Source organism: Chelmon rostratus, chromosome 15, assembly GCF_017976325.1.
Source record: "Chelmon rostratus isolate fCheRos1 chromosome 15, fCheRos1.pri, whole genome shotgun sequence".
Classification (NCBI taxonomy): domain Eukaryota; kingdom Metazoa; phylum Chordata; class Actinopteri; order Chaetodontiformes; family Chaetodontidae; genus Chelmon; species Chelmon rostratus.
Window position 1 is genome coordinate 16,525,719 of NC_055672.1, and position 23,885 is coordinate 16,549,603.

General features: G+C 42.1%; 3 protein-coding genes across 3 annotated transcripts; 2 read left to right on the top strand and 1 right to left on the bottom strand.

Moving 5' to 3' along the window:
* The first annotated feature begins 4,183 nt into the window (after positions 1-4,183).
* LOC121618907 (dr1-associated corepressor homolog) lies at positions 4,184-5,341 on the top strand. The gene is made up of 6 exons (XM_041954546.1): positions 4,184-4,208; positions 4,301-4,346; positions 4,762-4,772; positions 4,857-4,931; positions 5,040-5,054; positions 5,153-5,341. Exons 2-6 carry the CDS (start codon positions 4,337-4,339, stop codon positions 5,264-5,266), a joined length of 225 nt encoding a protein of 74 aa, XP_041810480.1. The 5' UTR covers positions 4,184-4,208; positions 4,301-4,336; the 3' UTR covers positions 5,267-5,341.
* A 2,532-nt stretch (positions 5,342-7,873) lies between these two features.
* On the bottom strand, positions 7,874-18,780 carry mthfd1b (methylenetetrahydrofolate dehydrogenase (NADP+ dependent) 1b). Its single transcript, XM_041953423.1, has 27 exons — positions 18,652-18,780; positions 16,363-16,447; positions 16,045-16,104; positions 15,885-15,938; positions 15,567-15,703; positions 15,331-15,431; positions 15,068-15,204; positions 14,487-14,598; positions 14,247-14,374; positions 13,925-14,022; positions 13,606-13,779; positions 13,061-13,197; positions 12,904-12,950; positions 12,703-12,810; positions 12,528-12,602; positions 12,330-12,432; positions 12,105-12,181; positions 11,818-11,958; positions 11,659-11,727; positions 11,256-11,367; positions 10,909-11,048; positions 10,583-10,624; positions 10,313-10,413; positions 9,933-10,110; positions 9,482-9,589; positions 9,166-9,318; positions 7,874-8,642 (listed from the first exon to the last, which is right to left on the bottom strand). Exons 1-27 carry the CDS (start codon positions 18,687-18,689, stop codon positions 8,553-8,555), a joined length of 2,805 nt encoding a protein of 934 aa, XP_041809357.1. The 5' UTR covers positions 18,690-18,780; the 3' UTR covers positions 7,874-8,552.
* A 301-nt stretch (positions 18,781-19,081) lies between these two features.
* On the top strand, positions 19,082-23,427 carry c15h14orf28 (chromosome 15 C14orf28 homolog). Its single transcript, XM_041953867.1, has 5 exons — positions 19,082-19,378; positions 19,643-20,167; positions 20,405-20,494; positions 20,568-20,702; positions 21,180-23,427. The coding sequence occupies exons 1-5, from the start codon at positions 19,293-19,295 to the stop codon at positions 21,361-21,363; spliced, it is 1,020 nt and encodes a 339-aa protein (XP_041809801.1). The 5' UTR covers positions 19,082-19,292; the 3' UTR covers positions 21,364-23,427.
* Positions 23,428-23,885: the final 458 nt, after the last annotated feature.

Below are 23,885 nucleotides of genomic sequence, written 5' to 3' on the forward strand. Positions count from 1 at the left end.
AAACAAACACATCTTTGACAGTCACAGTCTGAGCTACATTTTTTTGCCGCACAAGCCCACATATCTTACATTCTACGAGTCAATCCTGCTAACGAGCAAAAGCTCTTTACAGAACACAAAATGTTTCTGTTAAGTAGCCCCTGAACATGTTAATACCTGGAAAGTAGTTGAGGGTCAACCTTGTGATTTAGTTTGAGCTACAAATGCAGCCAAAGGTGATTATTAGTAACATTTTAATTATTCTAATTCAATTACATTTAACCTATTAATCTATTACCAGGACTAATAGTCTCCAGTCATGCTAACGGCACCATGTGATTATATTTAGGCACCCTGGTGCTTTGAGCTAAATGCTAATGTTGCTATGCTAACATGCTCACAGTGAAGATGCTAACATGCCTTTGCAAGTTTGTCAGGCATAATGTTTATCATGTTCTCCATCTTATTTTAGCCTGTTAGCGTGCTATTGCTAATTTGCTAATTAACACTAACTAAATACAAAAAGAGGTGAGGCTAATGTGTTATAATATGTTTAGTCACGTAGGTATTTGGTCATTAATAAGTCAGTCAGCAAACCCACATTTTGAACGAAAGATGGGGCAAGGCTGAACAGTATAGCGCTAACTGTCATAGCTAATGTTAGCAGGCTAAAAGCAATTTTATACTTTTCACAAATGCAGCTGACTCTCTTATGTTATTATTATTATTATTATCATTATACAGTTGATTAATCTGCTTTGTTTTTACAATAATACCAGTTTCATTGTCTCATTTCCAAAAATATATAAGTTATACCTGCTGGTCCCTGTAAGTTCTTAAATGGCTGTGATAGATAGATAGATAGATAGATAGATAGATAGATAGATAGATAGATAGATAGATAGATAGATAGATAGATAGATAGATACTGACCTCTGCATTAGCTGGAATTACCGTCATCAAGCTAACAGCAGAAGCACAGACAAACTGAAATTACCGGTCATGTCCACAGGATGGCGCCAAACCCGCCCACAACTCGAGTTTACAATACCTGAAGGAGAGTCCTGCGTCCTGAGGGAGGCATCCCCGCCTGTTTTTCTAAAATATGACCTTGTTTGCGTAATAGCAGCTGAGGTTGTGTGAACAAATGCACAGACTAACTCACTGCTGCAGCCTACATAAATATAGACAGCAGCAGACTGAGAATATTATGGAAGTTCCTGTGGGAAAAGGTCTATGAAGACATCAAATAGGCCCCTCTCTCTCCAGAATACACTTCACTTAGGACATGACCAGAGTATATGGGTGTCTTTGGCCATGTGTGTTCCACAGATCCTCCAACATGAGCTGGGATGTGTTTGTGCCCTTTCCAGATATTATTTTAATTAATTATTGGTAATTGTTTTCTTATCTCCACTTCCCATTCCTGTCTGGAAAGTTCTTAGTTGTAAGTATATGGAGTGATTAGTCATGTTTCAACTGTTCAGATATCTTCACCATTGAATAACTGGAGTAGGTAGGCCAGTCTGTGATCTGACCATTTTCAAGTATCTAAATTTTTATGTGTAAAAGCCACTATAAATCCAATGCTTCTTAATGATGAGCTTATCTTCTGTCCAAAAGATGAATATATTCAATTCCAGATTCATTTCCAGTTTTAGTCCAATCTGCTGATTCTTTCATAGAGGCATCTAGAAAAGGTAGGATTTGCAGGGCTCTGGGCACATTAAGCCAACATGTGTATGTGCCATTCTGAATCCACACTGTCAAATGCTTCATTTGTGCAGCCCAAAAATCTTATTTTAGATTTGAGTGTTTAATGCTTCCATCTGTCCTAGATAGCTGTAAAGTCTTAAGTGGAATTCCAGAGAACCTTTTTTGCAGTATTAAATTATTTTATCTAAATTATCGTTGTATCATGATAATTCAAGTTGTTAATGTGAATGAATGAAACAATATTGCAATGAAAAATAATACATAGATACAAAATAACATGTGTATAATATAATTACATAGCATTTGCACTGTGAGCATTCTAAGCAGAAAATAATCTGCAGTTCTTCCATTTTTCTTCACTTTGTTCGACATGTCAGTCATCTCATCTGGTGGTGAGCTGTCCTCACCACCAGAGGCCCCTGTGCACTGTAAACTGAGATTAATCACGTCCTCTGGCAGCACAAAGCACAAGTTTTTAATGGTAACATTAAAATCTGGACCAGTAAAACTGATCATAATTCAAATAGATGTGAGTATTTTTTGGTGAACAAGTCACAAATCAGTAAATGATGATCTTGAGGACTGCTTGTTTTGGTGGCAGTGGAGGGAAAAGCTCTAACAGACTCATTCAGGCTTTATTTACTCATGTCTGGTTTTCACTTTCAACTGTTTATTTCATAACCTGATTAACTGACAGATGAGTAGCTAAAGTCCCAAAGTTTGTTCTAATCTACATTATGAGAAATACTGCAGCTTTAAAACAAATGCAACACTGTTGTTTCAGCTTCTGTTGTTGTTTCAGCAGAACAGTTCAGTGTATATTACCCAGATTAATATAAATTGACAGTGCTGCCATAGATGATGTTATTTATACAAAGCGTCAACCAGTTCATGTCCAAATCCGAAATGTCTCTGTGGTCGTCAGCTCTGATGCGAGAAAGAGTTAGATCAAAAAGTGAGCTTTTGCAGCATCTGCTGCAAAGCATCTCCTCACTCGTCACCTGACACCTGTTTAGCAGGGCACCGCCTCATGTGAGGTTTCATATGAGGTTTTGTATGAATTCCTCAACAATGAAAGGTGTGTCCTAGAATTGTGATTTGTATAATTGGGGTAAATACCAGACCGTGAGGGAAGTGTAAACACAGAAGCAGTTTGATCTGGTGCTTACAGACAAAAACATGTTTACACCAGTTGCAAGGTTACCTTAATCTTAGGCGTACTGCTTTTCCATTCATGCATTTTGTTGTTCAGATCCATCACACCCTGGACACAACTTCTTTAGCCCTAACAGGTTATCATATTCTGTTTTATTCATGTTTTACACAGCATCCCCTCTTTTCGGAATCAGGTTTGTATATAAACACGTACATTTACATGCACTTACTGTAACGACCCACTTCATGTATATCCATTCAATATTTGCACTATTTGTATTGTTTACAACTTACGGAAACAGATTTACATTAGAGCCTACATACGACCACAGAACAATACATTTACTCAAGAACTTTATTAGAGTTTTTTCATTTCATGCTGCTTTACTTACTTTCACTTACATTTTCGAGGCAAATATTATGTTTTTACTAGATTTTTCTACATTTCTATGATTTTTCATGTAAAACATATGAGCCACATATGATGTATTATTATAGTAACTTCACAACAGGATTCATTTGCTGGAAGCTGGCACTTGAGCACTCATTTTTTCAGTCAAAGAGAGTTCCTTAAAGCAGACCAACATGCCCATATTATGAACTTGTTAAACAGCCCGTGGTGTGCAAGACAAATTAAACCTGCTTCTGAGGAATCTAAGTGCGTACGCACCTACGGTGATTGGCAGTAGCAGGTAAAGTGCCCTGGGTAACCTCAGTGCCAGGCTGCCAGTGTACAGTGCACTTCACTGTAGAAGTGAAGGAAAAGTGGGGGAGTTTGGCTTCAGTGCTGGAAACCTGGAATGGCCTCTTGTCTCATGCTAGAAATCAGTTCCATGATGAGACTTTTGTTTTAAAAAATTCACTTTTGTCAAATTAAAGCAAAGCTCTGATCTTCTTGTAACCTTAGCTAGATGATTTTAGTCACCTGAAGGATTCCTTATCTTACCGAGGAAATGTATGATGATTTTCAGGTATGTTGAACATTACATCAGATACACTGACTGAAGGTTTTGTTCAGTGCAATAATTTCATCTAAAATGCAACCCAGGCATCAGGTCATGTTTCCTTTACAACACACACCATTGAGCTGAGCCAGCTTCACCCCAGATGCCCCTCTGCTCACAGCCCTGCTCTCAGGTGGCTGTGAAGGTCCTTAATTTAAAGTTCAGAGGTGGAGCTGTCAATCACTCTCAGAGAGGAAAACATTGTCGGTTGTTTTCCTGTCCACACCCAAAACTTACCTGCAAGTATCACACCTCATGAGGCGAACACACCCACATTCTTCATCGCATAGGGCACCTTACAAATACAGACTGAGCGCACTCGGTTGACACGAGTCACTTCGATTTCTGCACCAGGTCTGTATCGTGTGTTTAATTATTTCTGATGACAGCTAGTAATGATTGTAATGATTCCGATTTAAAGATCCTTCCTTTCATTTTTTCCCCAGGAAAAGTCTTTCTACTGAACTTGTCAACAAGACAAAATGAGTGAACGTACGTCTCTTTCATTAATTGCTTTATTCTTATAGAATGCTTTGGAGTAGTTTTCTGTGTGGAACATTCAGGCGTTTGGAGTCACCTGTTATACTGATGTTTTTCTTCTTTCCTTCAATGATGACATTTTAACATTTTAAAAAGCATCATAGCTCAGCAAACAACTGACTGTACTGAATCAAAGAGTGTCTATAATTATTAGTTTAGGCTGAGAGCACTGCGCTTTAGTGCATTGGTAATGTATGGTTTAACACTCGACCAGATTTGTTAACCAGCAGGAGCAGTGACACACTGATTTATATTTAACATGTGCGTTTTACAGTTGTTGTGCTTTCGGAGGCATTTGATTAAATTTCCACGTTTCATGTTAATTTGCACATTTTTGACTTGTTTTTTTTTTTTATTTCCATCACAGCCGGCGTAGAGGTGAGTCATTTTTTGTCCTTATAGTGCTTTAGGCTAGTGACCAACAGCATGAAAACGTGTACTTATGAGGCTATTTCTCCGAAGGACATGGAAAACATGCCAGAGGAGGAGGAAGAGGAGGTAGAGGGAGAGGAGTGCTCAGGATCAGAGTCAGATGGGGTAAGACGTATTTCATCTTCCTAAAGTGTGCTTTATACTGTTTTAGCTCACCAGCTGATTCAATGACTTCGTAGTACTAGTGTGTTAATTTCCTCTTATCTCTTACAGGAAGGACATAAAAAGGTAGGAGTTTTGCAACCTTTCAGAATTCACACTATGCAGCCATTTATCTCTGTGTTTGAAGGAAATGTGCCAACCATCGCTTTTATGGTTGTTTGCAGGAGAAAAAAGAAAAGAAAGGAGGAAAGGGACGTGGAGGCGAAATGAGTGGAAACCGTGGTGGTCGTGGGAGTCCTAGAGGTCGTGGAGGCCGTGGAGGTCAGGGTGGCAGATAAATGATGAAGAAATCCTTGAATGGCCATTCTATGATAATGACTTTAAAGAATAAAATACATCTCTAATAAACTAATCCAGACAAAGATGAGACTGTTCTATGTTTTATTCATGTAACTGTAATTATAATAAGTCTGAAGCCTCTATAACTTGAAGGCGGTAAACATTAGCTGATAGCCGAGGGCAGTGTTTCGCAGAGGAATATAATGATGCTGGTTCTAATTATTTCAGCCATGACAGCAACGTTTTGTAGCAAACAAATATCTGGAGAACCTCTGCATATGGTGAACAATTAAGCTAGTGAAATAAAATGCACTAGAGGTCAGGATCCATCAGCCCCTCCACCAATAATATGATGAAAACTAACAGAAACTCACTGGTATGTGGATACAACAGAGCAACAGTGGTACTATAGATATACTGACAGCATGAGGTTCAATAAAACCCAAACACTCATCATAAACTGCCTGATACCTTTTAAGTATTTCTAATTCTAGGCTAATAGTGCCCTACAGGTTTTACAATACCTTTCAAGGGAAGTGTGCTCAGAAAATGTGCTCATCAGATTTTGGAAACATTTATGAGGAGATCCAGAGCAGAACAGGTATCCTTACAGCTACTGAGCAGGCGGCCTTAAAATGTAGTTTGTATATTTGCAGTCAAGTACTGATCATAAACTGCTGGCCCTGAAGTCCTGGGCTTAGTGTGTGCCAGCTGCTTTGTGCAGATTTAATTGAAAATTAGTTTTGGAATAGGCCCCACTCGAGCACAATATCCTTTCACATAATAAGGTTGGTTTCTGCTTTATTGTGTGTCAAAATTCACTTTGTTGTAGTTTAATGATGAAACAGATACCACTCTCATGTGTGTATGCTGAATATGATGCTGCCGCCAGTAGACGGTTAGCTTAGCTTAGCATGAAGACTGTAAACAGAGGGAAACAGGCTCTCTCCATAGGTAACAAAATCTACGCTACATCTAAAGATTGCTAATTAACATGGTTCATCTCACGTATTTGATCTAGGTACAAAAAAAAATCAAAGTGTAGAGCAACTGTTTGGTACTTTTCTATTAAATAAATGAGATATAGCATGTTAGTTAGCTTTAGAGGTGCAGAATTTGTTACCTTTGGACAGAGCCACGCGAGTTGCTTCTCCCTGCTTCCAGTATTTATGCTAAGTTAAGTGCTGCAGTAGCTTCATATTGCCATAGAAACATGAGTGTTATTATGTCAGACTGCTCCTTTAAGACCATCCTTTTGTCAGTTCTGTGCTCTGTTGCATATTTCAAAATGTAGATTGTATATAAATATTTTGTAATAAGCAGTTGACTAAGAAATTTTCTAAACATCAACCCTCCCAAGAGAAAATGCTGCTTTGATTTCAGCTACAGCAAGGCCTCTCCTCTCAAGACGAAATGTACAACTGTTCAACCACAAACACAATAACTTGTTTGACTGCTCAGTGTCAGTCGTAGTGACTCAACAATGAGTTGATTGAGTCGATTGTTGTTTTCACTTCCATCCGCACGCCTGTGGCTTAGATGCTACAAACAGTGGCGTGTCTGTTAAAGACCGTACCAGCATACAGTCCACCTTCATTGTAGCCTCAGGAATCAAGGAGGTCGAGTGACTCTGAAGCTCTGTAGGAGATACTGACCTCAAAGCTCCTGTTTCCAGCTTTCATCCTCGATTTTTCCCAATAAAACAGATTTAAAGCAGGTCAGCTTATTCCTGAGCATTTTCTTAACTGAACTACGCCCACTTTGAGCTGCTGTCACTGACACACTGTAGTTAATTTAAGATCATCCATGGTCCTCAACTGCTTGTAGAAATGCATTTGTTTCATATTAATTCCACCCAAATATCAAAATACACAAATTATGTCCATTTTGCAGTTTGTCACATTGAGACACCATCTGTTATTGTTTCACAGCTGACAGTCTGTGCATCACTGAGTCGCCCTCATTTGGTCAGAAAGCTGATTAGACCTTTCTGAACACTGCTGTCTGATTCATCTGTTGGTAAATATTTATGATAGGACATATGTTTTGTAAATAAGTGGAGCCTGAGGGCATTTCCAATACCACACACTTGAGGAAAGACGTCCAAATATTTACGTTGTACATTTTGACACTGCATGTGTCTCTGCACCTCAGACGTTCAACACAGCTCTAACATCATGTGATGTGTTGCAGGATTGAAGAAATCAACAACCCCTCTCACCAGTGAACAGCCACAATAACAATCAAACAATTGGCGATATTGAGCTGGATCTGTTTTCACAGGCTTCGTTTTACATTTGGGTTGTGTGAAAGAAAAAGTTCCCAGCATGTGATCGCCTCACCTTCATTTCTGTTGAACCATGAGCATCAGCACTCAACGCTCAATGTCTGGAGATGCACAATATCTATAATATTAACTATTATTTATACTAATCACTCACAGATGAGTCATGTAAGTCATATCCTTGTGCAGTGATGTGGGGGTGGCATCCTCTGGATGATGTGCTGAAAGGCTGATGTACAATAATAATTCAAAAATGAGGAACAAATGTGGAATAGAATTAACAAATACTAAAAATTAGTTGATTGGAGTTGATGTGCGGTTTTCCATCAAGGACACTTTATTTCACCTTTTCTGACAGAAAGATGGATTTACCATCGTCCACCGTCATGACAGCTCAGTTTCACAGCAGTGGCCAAAGCTCCAGCAATGTTTTAGAAATATTCAATCACAATAGAGGACAGGCAATAATCCCAACATTGCTCAAACATAATTTAAAAAACATTACAAAACATTTTGTAAGGTATCATTATTTTTATGTTGAGTCTTTTAATAAATTTAAAGACACACAGAATTCTGTGGCCTGGAAGAGATGCTCGTGTTGCGTTCACAAACTATACACCTCTAGTTAATACTACTTACAGGCTTATTATTGTCATTGGAAAACACAAGCAGGGCTTGTTTATGTGCAGTGAGCAATGTAACTGAAACAAATGTAATGAATGCATGAAGTCCATCACAGACTGGCAATCTCAGGGGGATCAACTGTTCTGTGACTAAGCGTCTTGATTAACCAATCGGCAGCCTTCTGGGTAAAGATAATCAGTTATTCACGGATGTCAGTGTCTGAGTGGAAAAACAAGAAAAAGAAACAGCACCAGTGGACAAGCTCAAGGCTTCCAGTTAGTAGTCTGTCACATTTTATTAAGGCTCAGTGAGGGGTGCTGGGCCATGTCTATACAGTGGGGGGGGCGTCATACCGTCATACAGTGTAGAGCCAAGCTTCAAAAGAGGCCGTTGACCTGTTCAGTCTCAGGGTCCAGGTCGATGTCATAGAAACAAGGCCTGGTGGGCAGACCGGGGATCGTAGGCATCTGGGAGGAACAGCAAGAGAAAGCAGGTGGATTCATGAAGTGATATTTTGTACACGCATGTAATGAAGCCTTTGGACAAAGCTGAGCAAACAGGCACAAACAACTCCGGTACAGACGCATGAGGAATTTCAAGTGATGACACGGAGGCTCTTTCATCATTGGTGGAATATACCAACTCTTGTACAGAGCCATCAAAAATTAGAGCTCTGAAGACGTCTTCTTGAGGCCTGGGTAATACTGACATATATTTCTTTGAAGTTTTTCTGTATGAAATTATTTCTGGATTATACGTTTATATGTTGTGAGTTCTTATTTGAATGAAAAGAGAGATGAGTGTTGCGTGACAGGCTTTGTTTTTTTATTGATTGGCTGGATAGTACTCAACAGAGGAATGAAGAAAATTAAGGTGTGGACACTGTAATGTAGTTTGTGGGTGCAAAGCAGCGAGGAGTCACCGGCGTGAATCTCCTCCAAAACTGCGGAAAGGAAAGGCGTCGCCTGCTCGACATAAATGAGCGCTTACCGTGCCAACCAGCGGGAACAGAAAGCCAGAGCCCGCGCTGGCTCGGATGTCTCTGATTGGCAGGACGAACCCAGTGGGCACACCCTTCTTGTCTGCCTCGTGAGAAAGCGACAGGTGAGTCTTCGCCATGCAGATTGGAAGATTGCCGAAACCCTGAGGAAAGAAGGGAGAGCAAAGAAAACGTATTAGATCTTTTACAAAAGGTCGATTCAGGTATTCTCCATCCAATTATGATCGTTAAGACCAACTGCAGAAGCCAACAAACAGGCCCAACAAGACAGACGAAAGAAGCTGATTGACAAGGACACACCCTCACCTGTTTGGTGTAGAGCTCCACCTTGTGTTGAGCCTCTGGGAGGAGCTCAATATCGTCCGCTCCGTAGATCTTCTGGGCGATTATTCGAATCTTATCAGTAATGGGGAGCTAGACAGAAAGTAGAAATATACACATTACCGTCAGTGCAGTCCTTCAGTTGATATTTTGGCCCACTAATGCCAACCAGACAAAATTAGCACATTTTCAGAGCTTGCTTGAGTTTAGGACCCAAATATATGAGGCTATTTTTTATTTTCTTTATTTTGACTGAGACACTTGATGCATGTGCAAGAGGATTAGCGGGTGGGACGTTATTTTTATCTTCAGTGTGGCAGATCTTTATTTCCCTTTACAGATGAAGCAAATGTTAAAAAAGTTTTCTTTCACTTACTGAACCTCCACCAACCTAGTGAAATGCAACAAGAAAAACAGAATATGTGATGGCCAATACCTCCAAATCATAGAGGAACTTGAAGTTGCTGGGGGCCTCAGAGGCCCTCTGGACAGCCTGACCCAGGGCCACCGCACCGGCTCCACCCTCAGCCCAATGGGAGCAGCGCACGGCGTCGAAGGCTCCAGCAGCTTTGGCCACCCTGCATACCAAGTCCAGTTCAGCCTCCGTGTCCGTCCTGCAGGATGGGCCACAGCGACAAAAGGTGTTAGAGATAAAGACACACAGGAGCTTCCAGCCAATAGGAAAAGACGGAAACAGACAGGCTCTTAAGAATGAAACAAAACAAGAAGCTTTAAGTAAAATAAAAATCTCTGTATGTTTGTGGTTGTACAGACCATCTGAGTCCTTTTCCTACTGTGTCGTCATCCATTACTTACTTGAAAGCATTGACAGCCACCACCACCGGCACGCCGAAGTGCTGTGCATTCTCTATCTGCTTCTTCATGTTGCTGCAGCCCTTCTCCAGCAGCTCAAGGTTCTACACGCAGGTACACATAAATAAGCTATGAGAAGGTATTTAAGACCAGCAATTCTCAGTCCAAATAATGTTGATGCTTATAAAAGGTGTTAACTGCTAGTGATTTGTCTGAAGCACTCTGTACAAACTAATACATACACAATGTTGAACAACCAGCGTTATGCATTACCTCGTCAATGTATTCCTTAGGCAGAGGCATCCCAGCAGTGACCTGAACGAAAAACAAGTAAAGTGATGTCGTGAACTGAAATGATCCCACCATGAATTTATACAGCAGAAACTTGACAGATTTGAATGCATTTCCTTCAGCTGTTTTCTGAAAGATTATCACGCTGATGACAACCGTGTGACTGACGAAGTGAGAATGTGAATGAGCTGTTGCTCTGTGACATCCACACAGCAGGATATGTGATTCCAGTCCCAGCAGTGTGATGGGGGGTCACTAAAGCAATCATCTTGCTCTTAGGATGCTGAGGAACACTCAAACAAGCTCACTGTTGGTCCTCCTCCGTGCATCTTCAGCGCTCGGACAGTGGCCACCAGCACCACCACGTGGGGTCTCAGGCCTGAGTAGCGGCACTTGATGTTGAAGAACTTCTCCATGCCGATGTCAGCGCCAAAGCCCGCCTCCGTCACTGTTGGGCACAATCAACAGGGGTTGAGACAAAGAGAATAGTCACAGAATCACAGCTGTAATCCTGAGCAATATAGTAGTAGTAGTATTTTATATCTACTATATAATTTGTACTATCAATACAAGAAAAAACTGCATACTGAAACACTGCAGTACCAGATCAGGCCTGAAAATGTGAACATTGATGATGTTTCTCAGCTCTGCTTACCGACAAAGCCCTCAGGTCCAACCAGCTTCAAAGCTATTTTATCAGCCAGGATGGAGGAGTTACCATGGGCGATGTTAGCAAACGGGCCAGCGTGGACAAACACGGGGTTTCCCTGCAGATTCAGAAGACTCACATGTGACACAAAACCTGTAGCTCAAGGCAAATCATCCCTCTGGCACAGGGGTAGGTTTGGATCATTAGGAAATAAAGCGAGAAACCGACAACAACCGCCAGAAGTCAAAGGACTGAACTGTCAAGGCTTGTGAGATTTTTCTTTGAGTCTGAAACTGTAAACACACGTTCGTAACCTCGTTAAAGATCACACTGATTAAAGTCACACTTTTATGGTTTAGGAAGCATGTTTCAGTGGAACTATACAGGTTAGCATGTGTGTTTCACCCACCTCCAGGGTCTGCATCAGATTTGGCTTGATGGCATCTTTCATAAGCACAGTCAGAGCACCACTCACACCCTGCAGGGAGAGACAGCAGATTATAGGAGCGGCATTTCAGCAATGCTTATATCGACTGTTCTGTCACGAAGGAGACCCCAGACCACTGACCAGGTCCTCGGTGGTGATGGGTTGACCGCTGCGGCTGGTGGCCACAACCATCTTGGCCAGACGCTGACGCATGTCCTCCAGGCTGCTGGTGAGGGCGAGCACCGCCATGATTTCACTGGCCACGGTGATGTCAAACTGGGCCTGGAGGATGGAGAGAATGATTTTAGATCATTTTCATCCTTGGGGACCATTTCTGATATTATTGATATTATTCTGAACCACTGGGCGGAGCCAAAGGCATTTCCTAATAATGCACATGGTGACTTTTACTGGATCTGTCTCTTTACCTCTCTGGTGTATCCCTTTTCAGTAGGCGACTGGCCGATCGTGATCTTCCTCAGGAATCGATCATTGGTGTCCAACACTGAAATAACACACAAAGGACCACATGAGCAGTTTATTAGATGAACACAAAGTCTGCTTACTTATATATGTACAGTACATACAGCAGATTTAATGAGGCAGACAATGTAAGAGGCGCGAGGATTAAGAGGCGTCTCAGGTGTTCATACCTCTCTGCCAGGTGACAGAACTCGGGTCTATGTCCAGGCGGGCAAAGCGGGTGATCTCTTCTTCAGTCAGAGTGGAGGGGTCAGTCTTCTCTATGCCCAGTTTCTAAACAAATACAGAAAATTCAAACATCAGATGTTCGCCATTCCCCAGACTGCGAGTTACGTTAAAACCTACGAGTCTCTGACACGGTCTCTTACTCTCAGTCTGTTGATCTGAATGGGGGAGAACTTCCTCTGTCCCCCGCTGAGTGGGACCAAGCGGTTATACAGAGCCTGAGTACGCACACAGAGAGAAAGGTAATAGTCATAATCAAGTAATGAACTTACAAAACATGTAGTTTTTATGTAGCACTGATAAAAACAAAATTCCCACCTTGTCAGATTGTGTAGACTCGTGGAACATGCGAGCATCGATGGCAGCAGCAACCAAGTTGTTGGCTGCGGTGATGGCGTGAATGTCACCGGTGAGATGGAGGTTGAACTGAAATGAACAGACTCATTAATTCAATCCGCTCTTGCCTTTGTAGTTTTATACAGGCAGCATAGCTTCTAACTCGAAACAGCAGTGTAGTACCTCTTCCATAGGAATGACTTGAGAGTAACCTCCTCCTGCGGCACCACCTGCAGACAGAAGACAAAACTACAGCTTCACACACCAGCATAGGACTTAAAAATGTACATTTCAACAACATGTGCAAAGTGCAAAGAATGAGTATTATTCCAAAGTTCACCTTTAATGCCAAAGGTGGGTCCCTGAGAGGGCTGTCGGACACAAGCGAACACATTGACATTCATGTGGGCTCCCAGGGCCTGGACCAGGCCGATGGTGGTGGTGCTCTTTCCTTCACCCAGAGGGGTGGGGGTAATGCTGCAGACAGAAAATCTTCATCAGCAGGGCCAGAAATTAACACGTACTAAATTACATTAAATGTTGCTTAGTAGACAAATCAATATGAGCAACGTCAGTGGAATATGTGGTGAGGGGTGCACATTAAAAAAAGGATCTTTTGCTATTTTAATTTCTGCTGCATGGCCTGATGGAGCAGGAACTGTGCTGGATGATATGTAAAAAACAAAGGTAGAGGTTCTGATGGCAGCATATACTGCAACATCTAACAGCATAACTCCACCTGCTACTGGCCGATCAGAAAAAATGTGCAAACTGAGATTTAAATTATAAAAGACTTGATATGTTTTCCCCCCAGACAGAAATCCTATAGTCCTACAGGGCAAACAGTACAGTACAGTACAGCAGATATAAGTGCTGCCAGCATACCCAGTGACCACCACATATTTGCCGTCTGGCTGGGCCTGCAGGCGTTTGATGATATTCAGCTGGACCTTGGCCTTAGTCTTGCCATAGAGCTCCACCTCATCGGAGAGCAGGCCCACCTCTCTTGCTAGATGGTCGATGGGCTTGGGCACACAGGAGCGAGAAATCACAATGTCACTGTTGGGAGGTATAAAGGTAACACACAGAATTACTTTCATCATCTGTGCAAAGGAGGAAAACGGCAACGGCTGAGGCAGTGAATGAAACTGTTGAAAGTTAACAGAACACATGATGAATGCAAACGGAAGGTAAGCAGACAAACCTTGGCACGGGCTTCTGGAGGTTGAGTTTGGTATAAGAAATGTTCCACTTTCCTGGCTGATGGCTCTCCAGGAAACGCTTTGCACTCAACACTGTGTTCTACATGTGCAGACACACACACACAGTCATTTTGTTGTTTAACAACCTCATATACTGGGCTCTCACGTAATAAGTATGCTAGCAATGAAAGGAAGAGAATGGCAGGTCATTTAGCTGCAATAAAAATGCAATTGCTGCAGCTTTGTGGCAAACTGTAACAAAACCACTGCTGGTCTGATATGACATACAGAACAAGCAGGATTCACTCTTCAGATGGACCTTACCGCCATCAGCATGGCCACAGTCATGGGTCCCACTCCACCGGGCACAGGGGTGATGAAGCCGGCCTGTTCCTTGGCTGAGGCATACTGGACATCACCCACCACCCGCTTCCCACTTGGTTTCGTGTCATCTGGAAGAGACAGAGAGATACTCTGAGGTAAATACCCTAAAAATTACCTCGAGCTGTACTGATTCACTTCTGAAGTGGACTGAGAAGCAGAGTCAGGAATGCAGAGTCCAACCTGGAATGTGGTTGATGCCACAGTCGATGACCACTGCTCCCTTCTTGATCCACTCTCCTTTCACCATTTCTGCTTTGCCGATGCCGACAACCAGGATGTCTGCTTTGCCCACCTGGACAAAAACAGAGGTGGACATTAGTGAGCGTCTCATGAATAAGAAACAACATGTGCAACAATGATGGTAGGCTTGGTAGACGTTCATTTTATGAGAGTTAATAGAAATTTCAACATCTGGAAAAACATGTTATTTCTTATGCCACAAGGTGGCAGCAGAGATCTTTTAAAGATCTTGTTTATAGAGTTTCATGGAAGGTTAAACAGTTAAGGTGAAGATGCTGTGAAAAACTTTCATTTGCAAGTCCCTTTTAAAAACTGTCAATGTCCATGTGTCTTTGGACAAAAATGAGCACAGATTAAACCAACACGTCAGACTTGAATTTGGGTAGCTGCCTTTTCTGCTAAGCACTGTATCACCCCTGCAGAGACATGCAGAAAGCCGTTTGTGTCACTGAGTACGTTTAAAATCATCCCATACACAAGAACTACAAGAAAACATCAGTGGCTAGGCGTTACTGTTGTACCTCTCCAGGGAGATCAGCAGTTTTCGAGTGGCAGGTGGTGACGGTGGCGTGGTTCCACAGCAGCAGGTCATGCATCGGTGCACCCACAATCTTACTGCGGCCAATCACTACCGCTCTCTTCCCTGCCACGGACACACCTGGAGAGAAGCGGTCAATCCATCGGTATATTCTGACCTCATTCAATTCCCTGTCATTTATTTCCACAGCACGGATGCTTTCTTACTTAGCAACAGATGTTTTAGGGTGTAAATTGGTGCATTTACCGGTCTGTCTGATTAACTCCATGCAGCCGTTTGGCGTGCAGGGGATAAAGCAGTCGCCCAGGTCCCCGCGAGACAGCTTCCCTGCATTGATGCTGGTCAGTCTGTAAATGGACCAGAACAAAGTCAACATTGCAAATTAAAGATGTCTAAAAATTCAAATGATCCAAGTGGGATTTTGAAACACCTCAGCTAAAGAGGGGTAAGGTCTCTGATCTTTAGTTAATGTCTGTGCCTACCCGTCAACATCCTTCTCTGGAGCCACAGCGTTGGTGATCTTCTCTGTGTCCATCTTGTGGATCGAGTCCAAAGGCAGCTGCACGATGAGGCCATGGACAGAAGAGTTCTCGTTCACCTCTTTGATGCTGTGAAGAACCTACAGACACACAGACAGCCTTTACACTCTCAGCTACTTTCAGTTTATCACTTACTGTGTGGACCTTACAATCCTTGTTGCCGTTTTGGCACCAGCAGCACCACAAATCCCAAACTTTAGCCCTGTCTTACTGCATTGAAATTCATCTGTATACAATCAAATACTTCAAATCCATTCTCACCTCCTCCTCTGTTGCAGTCTTGGGAAGTCTCATGTGTGTGGCATTTATTCCAATCTGTGCACATGAAGCAATAGATCAGGCTAGATGTTAGGACTGATTTTAAACAGTGTACAGTCGAAGTGTTGTGTACATACTGTATGTCAAAAAATGATCTTTTTACCTCTGCTGCTGCCTTTAGCTTCATGCTGATGTACAGGTTTGAATCATCACGGTCTCCAACCTGCAAAGACACATATGAAGGAACAGGCCTTCTATCATACTGATGCATATGTTTTGATCACAGGGCACTTGCATAAATGTGTCCATCTACAAGTAGAACGCATTTATACTCTCTGTATGAATGCAGAGGCACACATGCACATGACCAAAATCCTTACCTGCTGACCATCTGCAAGGGATGGCCACGACTAAGAAAATTAGCAAACATGTCCATAAATGTTACAAATACTACCAGAAAAAGTTCCCGTCGTACAATTACCTGTAAAACCACTAGACCGGGTCTGAAGTTGGGGTCCTGGAGCTTCATCTGCTCCACATCCTTCTTCAGGCGCTCCCTCACCTGCCTGAGAAGACAAGACAACAGGATGAAAACCCACTCCATGTTTAATCTCTATGCAGTGACAGGTGTACACTTCTAAAGGAAACGGATAGGACCATATCATACAGAAGCTACGGGCCCAGCCCATTCCCTTCCCTTGGAATGGTTACAGATGTTGTGCCCAAATACGTGTCATGTGACTATCTCCTTGTAAAATCGGTATGATTTTCCAATTCACAGCCATCTATCTTGACTGCACATGCCAACCCAGGTCATCAGAGAGTCCGTTTGGGACGATGAGATTCTTATCTTTGACACATTTTATAGCAGTTACAGCTTGTCTGTTCCCATAACCCCTAGATAGGCAAAGTCAATCAACCATTCAAAGACAAGACAGACTGAGAGACATAAAGTTACTGGACTTTAACTCACAGCGGGTAAAATCTATTTGAAGATCTGTTGTGTCTCTATAAACAAAGCTAGTGCTGACTGCATTTTTTTTTTTTTGGTATTCTGTTCATACAATCACACAACCAATCTCAGCTTGATTGATCTCATCTCATCTGTGTACAAAAAGAAAAACTGTTACTCAGAAAGCTCTAAGGGTAGGCTGACAGTCCTCTTTAAAGCACGGCGTCTTTGTGCATCACATGAACTTCATTGGCAGCGATGATGGAATACACCATGTGATTCCGATCGATTACGGATTTAGGACACAATGAGGTGATACCAGTTTGTTCTACATTTCAGTTAACCTCAGACAGTTTTGCAAGTGGCGGCTTTGCAAGATTAGTGTTTTGTATTGTAACAGATTAAACTAAAGGCTCTGGTCTGATAGCCTTAAAACTTTCGAGCCCCAATCAAAATATCAGCATCCCAAAGGCAGTGATTTCTTCGCCTTTCTAAAGACAATACATATTTTTAATTTTTAAATCGATATAGTGCATAAAACACAGACCTAATATCAAAACTTTCTTACACATTATTCGACATATGACCTGCACTACGCTGTTTTTTTCATTTATTCACTCGCGGGAACAGTCGTAACGATCCTCATCACAATGACAGATGATAAAACAGCATGTTGGGATATCTTTATTCCTGGTCACTGATCAACTAGGGCTGTATTCCTATAAACAAACGACACTCATCCACTACACAGTGCTGTTTTGATTAAGGATTGTAGAAAAGTAGATTTCCTGACCGGCAGAGACAATCTCATCAATAAACCTCTGTCCATAAAGGTCACTCGTCCTGACCAGTCAATGGTGTGCTAGCCTTTGTCAGTCTTCAGAGATAACGAATGTAAAGGCTCTTACTGGAAGTATGGCAGATCTGTGGAGAGGCTGTTTGAGCTGCATACACTAATTGAACTAATGAGTATGGTGAGGGGCAGTTAACAGGGTGCAGGCTGTTACGTCTTGTGACAAGCACATGCAACAAAGTATTGTGCACTTTGTTGACTCTTTGCCAAATATATTTGTCCAACCTTTTGGTAATAACCACTTTTTGTATTCAGTCAAACTTTGAACTATTAAACACAAAATGGGGTCTTTGTGTGTGTGTGTGTGCCCGTGTGTACACAAATAAAAAAAAGTGACAAATGTACAGTTTTGTAATAGTATGTTTTAAGAGTGATGTTTGCCAGCCTCACCACCCGAGGACCCTCGACCAACAGGGCAAAGATCATATCACACCACCGCTGATTGTTACATAATGCTGCACGATTTGCGATCATTCATTCCAGAGTTTTCAAAAAAAAATTATGGTTTGCCACCAAGTAAGAAACAGTCACACGTCAGCACATTTAGTGTGAACACAGTCAGACTGATCTATATAACTGTCAGGAGAGAGATTTCATGCAACCTGACACAGGGTCCGCTGTGATTTCTCATCTTGTTATGCACAATATACTGCTGGAACACTTCATTCACGTGGGCAGCGTCAAGTTCAACCAGTTCAAACTAAACTACTTTCTGCTGCCAACACAGACAAGACCAGTTTCTTGAAAAAATAGTAATAATAACAGCTGCATGCAAAATGTGCATAACGGCGGGGATCGTGCACAAAAGTTGTTTGTGACTCAAGTGACGTTATGAAGTAACTGTAACTCAGGTGGCTAGTTAGCTGCCTTGTTAGCTCAGTACACAAGCATGCTTCCTCATGCTGGTTACACATAATTCGCTATCTGTACACTGATAAAGGCGCTTGATAAAATATGAAACTTACGCTGAAACCTCTTTCCCACTGATGATTTGAGCTGACATCTTTTTGGTCCCGGTGGTCTCTGTCCTCAGGTGTCGCCTGTACACTCACTGCCTCAGAAGAAGCGGACAGCGGTGAGTCCCTAAAACTTAAGTTTAGTGAGAAAGCGTCGGAGTCAAAGATGGTGGCGTAGAGCCCATTTACAAACACACTACTTGCGCTGAAAATCAGCGTATAAACTTTCAGGAATAACGTAGAACGGAGCATCGGGAGTGGGCATGACGACCAACAAGGGCGGGGATAGTGATTTAACTGTCAGCGCTGATAGCCAATCATGTCCTTAGGGGAACCTCAAAACCAATAGCATCCCCAGTTCTGCCATGCCACCACCCACGAGAGGGTGGAGGGATGGGCGGGACTTCGGAAAATTTGATTACACCGAGAACCAGCAGAGGGCAGCACTATATTTACACACCGTTTAGCAAGAATAGCCGTAAAAAAAACGCACAGAAATGTTTATATGGGCCCAACTTCATGCTTGATCGAGATTGTTCTGATACTTCCTAAAGTGTCATTATTCAGACGTTCACCAGAAAGTGCTAGAAAAAACAGTGCTTAATTATCTGGCTTTAAGTCCGATGTAAGATGAAGAAATACAGAGAACTATGGAGAGTGGATTCTGTAGTTTGAGCGACACCGAAGACCTGCAAACGCTAATTTCAAACACTGACAGCAGCCTCCACTTCGAAAGGTAAGTTGATAGCAGCTGCTAATTTGTTAAGCTAGCAGGCGCTTAGGCTCTGTCTATTCTCTGGAGACAGGGAACTGGGCGTAACTCGGCATTGCGTGTCTTATTTTGTTCTTCTAAGCTAACTCATATATACTTGTATGCAAAGCCTCCGCTGTAGACGCTGGTGGTGAAGCCGCCGTCTCTCACTCCATCCGTGCAGCAAACTACACCTCACCCACATTCAAACCGACCCCCAGTCCTGTGCTAACCCATACGTCTCCTTAGGTCTAAGACTCTATTTGAAGAAATTCGTGCCTCCATCAACAACAGCGATGAAGAGGACCGCTCCTTTTGGAGGCCCGTGCTCCCTTGGGGTGGCGTCTTCACCATCAAAGCTGGACGGAAGGCCGTATCGTGCACCCCCCTGTACGTCAAGATCAATCTAAAGAACACCTGCACCATTGATGGCTTTCTCATGATCCTGTACGTGATTCTGCGGGACAACCAGGGCTTTCCCAGGGAGCTGGCGGTCTTCCTGGGCAAGCAGTTTGTGGAGCATTTCCTCTACCTGATGGACTCCTGTGACTACACCACGGTAAAGATGCTGTGGATCTGGGACAGGATGTCTCGGAGACAGTACCGCTCTGAGATCCACCGGGCAGCGCTGGAGATCGATCTGTTTGGGAACGAGCACGAGAACTTCACAGAGAACCTGGAGGACCTCATGTCCACCATGCAGGAGAGCCTGTGCACCAACTGGAGCTGCCCGACCCGCTTCCAGGAGTTCATCAAGACCACAATCAGCATCAGGTATACTGTACAAAGCCAGTGCAACATCCTGACTCTGAAAACCCGATCCACCTCATTAACATTAGCAGAGACTGTGTGACAGGACTTAGAACATCACGTGTAAGCATGTTAATCCACAAATCTTCTTTGTCTCGTTGGAGGTATTTTCCTTTCACAAATCCCTCATTAACAGAGTGTTTTTGGACACTTTAAGTGCTTCCCATTTCTCCAAGTTTCACTCTGACATTTCCCCTCCAGCCCTCCTCATGAGCTGCCCCACAGAGACCCCATTCAGTCGGCCGTGGACGAGTTCTTCAGCCCCAGGCTCGTACTCTGCTCACAGCTGGGGTGAGAGGACGTTCTTCATTTCCTGATTGGGTTCAGTCTTACTCCACTCCCTTGACTAATTATCTTTTTACAGGTGTGATGGCCTAAGGGAGTTCTCTCAGAGGGTTTTCTGCCACGGACCCCCACCCTTTGTCATTCTCAACATGCAGCAGTGGAAGTCAGAGGATCTGTCCTATGTTCCTTACCACCTGGCTCTCTGCCAGCACAGGTATGGAGCTTGCACAGTGTCTTTCACAGACACAAGACATTGTGGCCTCACAGCCGGAAGCAACTGCGCTGACCCACAATATGGCACATGACCATGTCTCCAACAATTAAGCAGATATAAAGATGATGAACGACAGTAGTAAGGCATAAAAGGCAGGTTAAAACCATAATACAGGGTTCTTGCATGAAGCATGTCATTAAACATTTTTTAATAATATCTGAGAATATATTCCTTATTTTGTTTGGATTTTAATGTTTTGACATCAAAATTAACTGAGACTGTGTTGGTAATCTCAGCAATAACAGATCAAATTGAACTGCGGTATTCCATTTTATTTTTTAATTTCCATACATTTATGTGTTTAATTTGTTTCTCAGTTTTTGATTTCAGTTATTTCTGCCTCCCTTTGTCCCAAATATGCTCCCGTTTTGGGTTTCCTGTTCAGAAAATGGCATTAAATAACTCTTCTCTCCACAGGTACTCACTGGAGGGCGCCACACTCTTCAACAAGGAGGAGCACCACTACTCTGCAGCCTTCCAGATAGACGGCTGCTGGATGCACTATGACGGCCTGAGGAGTGACAATCTGATCCTGTTACACAAGCCACCAGAGCTCCTGCTGCTGTCCTCTCTGGTCTACATCCGCACCTCCGACAAGTGAACGCGTCTCATCGCAAGTTGACACATGGATGAGCAGGAAGTACAAGAGTCCAAACGTTCGTCCACCCTTCCTTGAGTATTTTGTCATGACCCCATTGACAACATTACTGAAATCATGTATCATTGTTTTTTTATTTTTACTATTAATTTCTGTCAGCTAATGCTTCCTCTGTTTCACCTGAATGCTTGCAGAAAGCTCACTGTGCTTAATGGAAATTACTTCTTTTTAGGCATGCTTGGAATCCAAGAATATAATGGACTATAATAGTTCTGGGTTGATATGCATTAATGACAATATCAGGGAGTAATGCACATCGTATGCATATACAGTCATGGTTGTTACAAGGATTACACAGTATGGGTGCATCTGCTGTTAAGCAGCCTTGTATTGCAGATGACGCTGACTGTATATCACATTCCCATCAGTGTGTACTATTTTGGCAGTTTAATTTCACATTTATGCATATCAGCCCCTTTCCTACAATGAAACTGGTGCTTTTTCTATTTACAGTGTGGTCTGAGGACAAAAAACACCCAAACCAGGCCAAGGTCCATGTCAGGTTAATGTCTTGTTCTTCATTAAGAGGTTTAAATTGGAGGCAAGTATTTGACACGATGAGCAAGTGTTAAGATACGAAGTTTAGAGGTTGAGGACAGTGTGACATATCTTTTCTGACACATAAATATTACCTGTATGGCTTCCAGGGCACTAAGCTGGCAGCATGTTCATACTACAATATTATTACCGTACTGCTGCCCATACTACAGACATTTAACAGCACACACCGCAGCTGCCAACACTCATTTTAAATAGTTTCTGCCTCAGAGAATTACTGGTATCACACCGTGCCTCTGCCAAGGGAAGGTTAATGAATGGGAATCCTGTCAAGTATAAATCCTTGATTGTGATTAGTTTTCAGTTGTTTGTCTATGCTTAAGACTGTCTTTAGAATGCAAATACAAGTATTTTGGAGTAAACTTGCATTCATTCATTTTGTCGCACTTCTGCATTGCATGGACGGACAAAACAAGAGCCACATAACAGCAGACGGTACCTTTTAAGGCAGGCATTTATTTTAAACTGGGTACAACTGCACCACACAAACTGACTAAAATGTATGTAAAATGTCTTCAATCAAAACATGATAAAATGTGAAAAGCTACCGTTTCTACACCTAAGGTTATCTTGTACTTCCAGTATTAATCCACAGGATATAAAATTCAAGATCGTCACCTTACTCCAGACACACAATGGGAAATGTAAAAGAAGCAGAGTGGTCATTTGGCTAACATTGACATCAGTTTCAAAGGATTTTTCTTTCAGTCACAAACATTAGAGTGGCAGTCCATTGCAGACCAGGTGTTAGTCATCCATCTGCTTTCTTTGAACAAGCACTTTGGTGAGAGTGGTGGCAAAAACATGACATTGGTTAGGCCATAAGAAAAATGCGTACAAACTCAATTTTAACATCCCTTCTTTTTTGCAGATTCACGTTTGCAGATTTTCATCAGCGTCTCTCCAAAACTCATTAAAGTAGCAGTTAGTGTACACCTCAGAAATCATGACATTGTAGATAACATGGATGCTGGATGAATCATGGCAGCAGCACATAATTACGCCTGCGTGATTCGTGCTGCGGCCGTTGAGTGATTAACAAAATCTAGTATGACAGACAGACAACAGAATTAGCAAACATAACAATACAAATTATAATCATAAATACAAAAAAAGTCATTCACATCTTTCTAAAATAAAATGACATTTGCAGATATTTGCTTGGGTTGTTTGTGTTTTCCATTTCAAAATAAACCAGAAACTGAAAGGAAAGTACTTCATATGGGGATGCAAACACTCTGCAACAAACTAAAGGTTTCACCAGTGACACCCTGACCAATTTGCAAGGCAAAGGTCATTAAAGTTCTCGTCTGTAGTAAGTTTCCGCAATCATTTTATAAACACATCAAGTTTAGAGCACAAGGGTAAAGTGGAAGATGTCCTGTCTAGTGATTACAAGACTTTGTGGTGAAAACAGCTAATTTTTTTTCTTTTTTTTTTAAAGGTGTATGCATCAAATTTGGCCGTTAATTAACAAATTGTGAGCAATCCATCCTACTCTGCCTAAATTAACATAAAACTCAATTGTACCGTTCAGATGTTTCATTCGACGTCCACATTTGTAGCCAACAGTGTAAATGAGCAGACATGCCATGTGGGGTTCTGTTACAGCAATATGAGATGCCTTGGCTTTTTAAAGAGACAAACACAAAACATATTAATCCACAGAGAGAACAGGAGTCTTATTGCATTATCTAAATGCCATTATCCTAAATTAAAACATATGTACAAATTACAATATGTATCAAATTGTTTGGTAAGTGCAATGCAGAGCTTGGTTAAAGTTTCCACTTATGTGCAAACGTCAGTGCACAAAGCAACTCAAACTAGACTTGAACATTGACAGTGACTCAACAAGACACACCACACCTAGCCTTTTCTAGTCTAGTGCCCCCTCTATTGCTGTG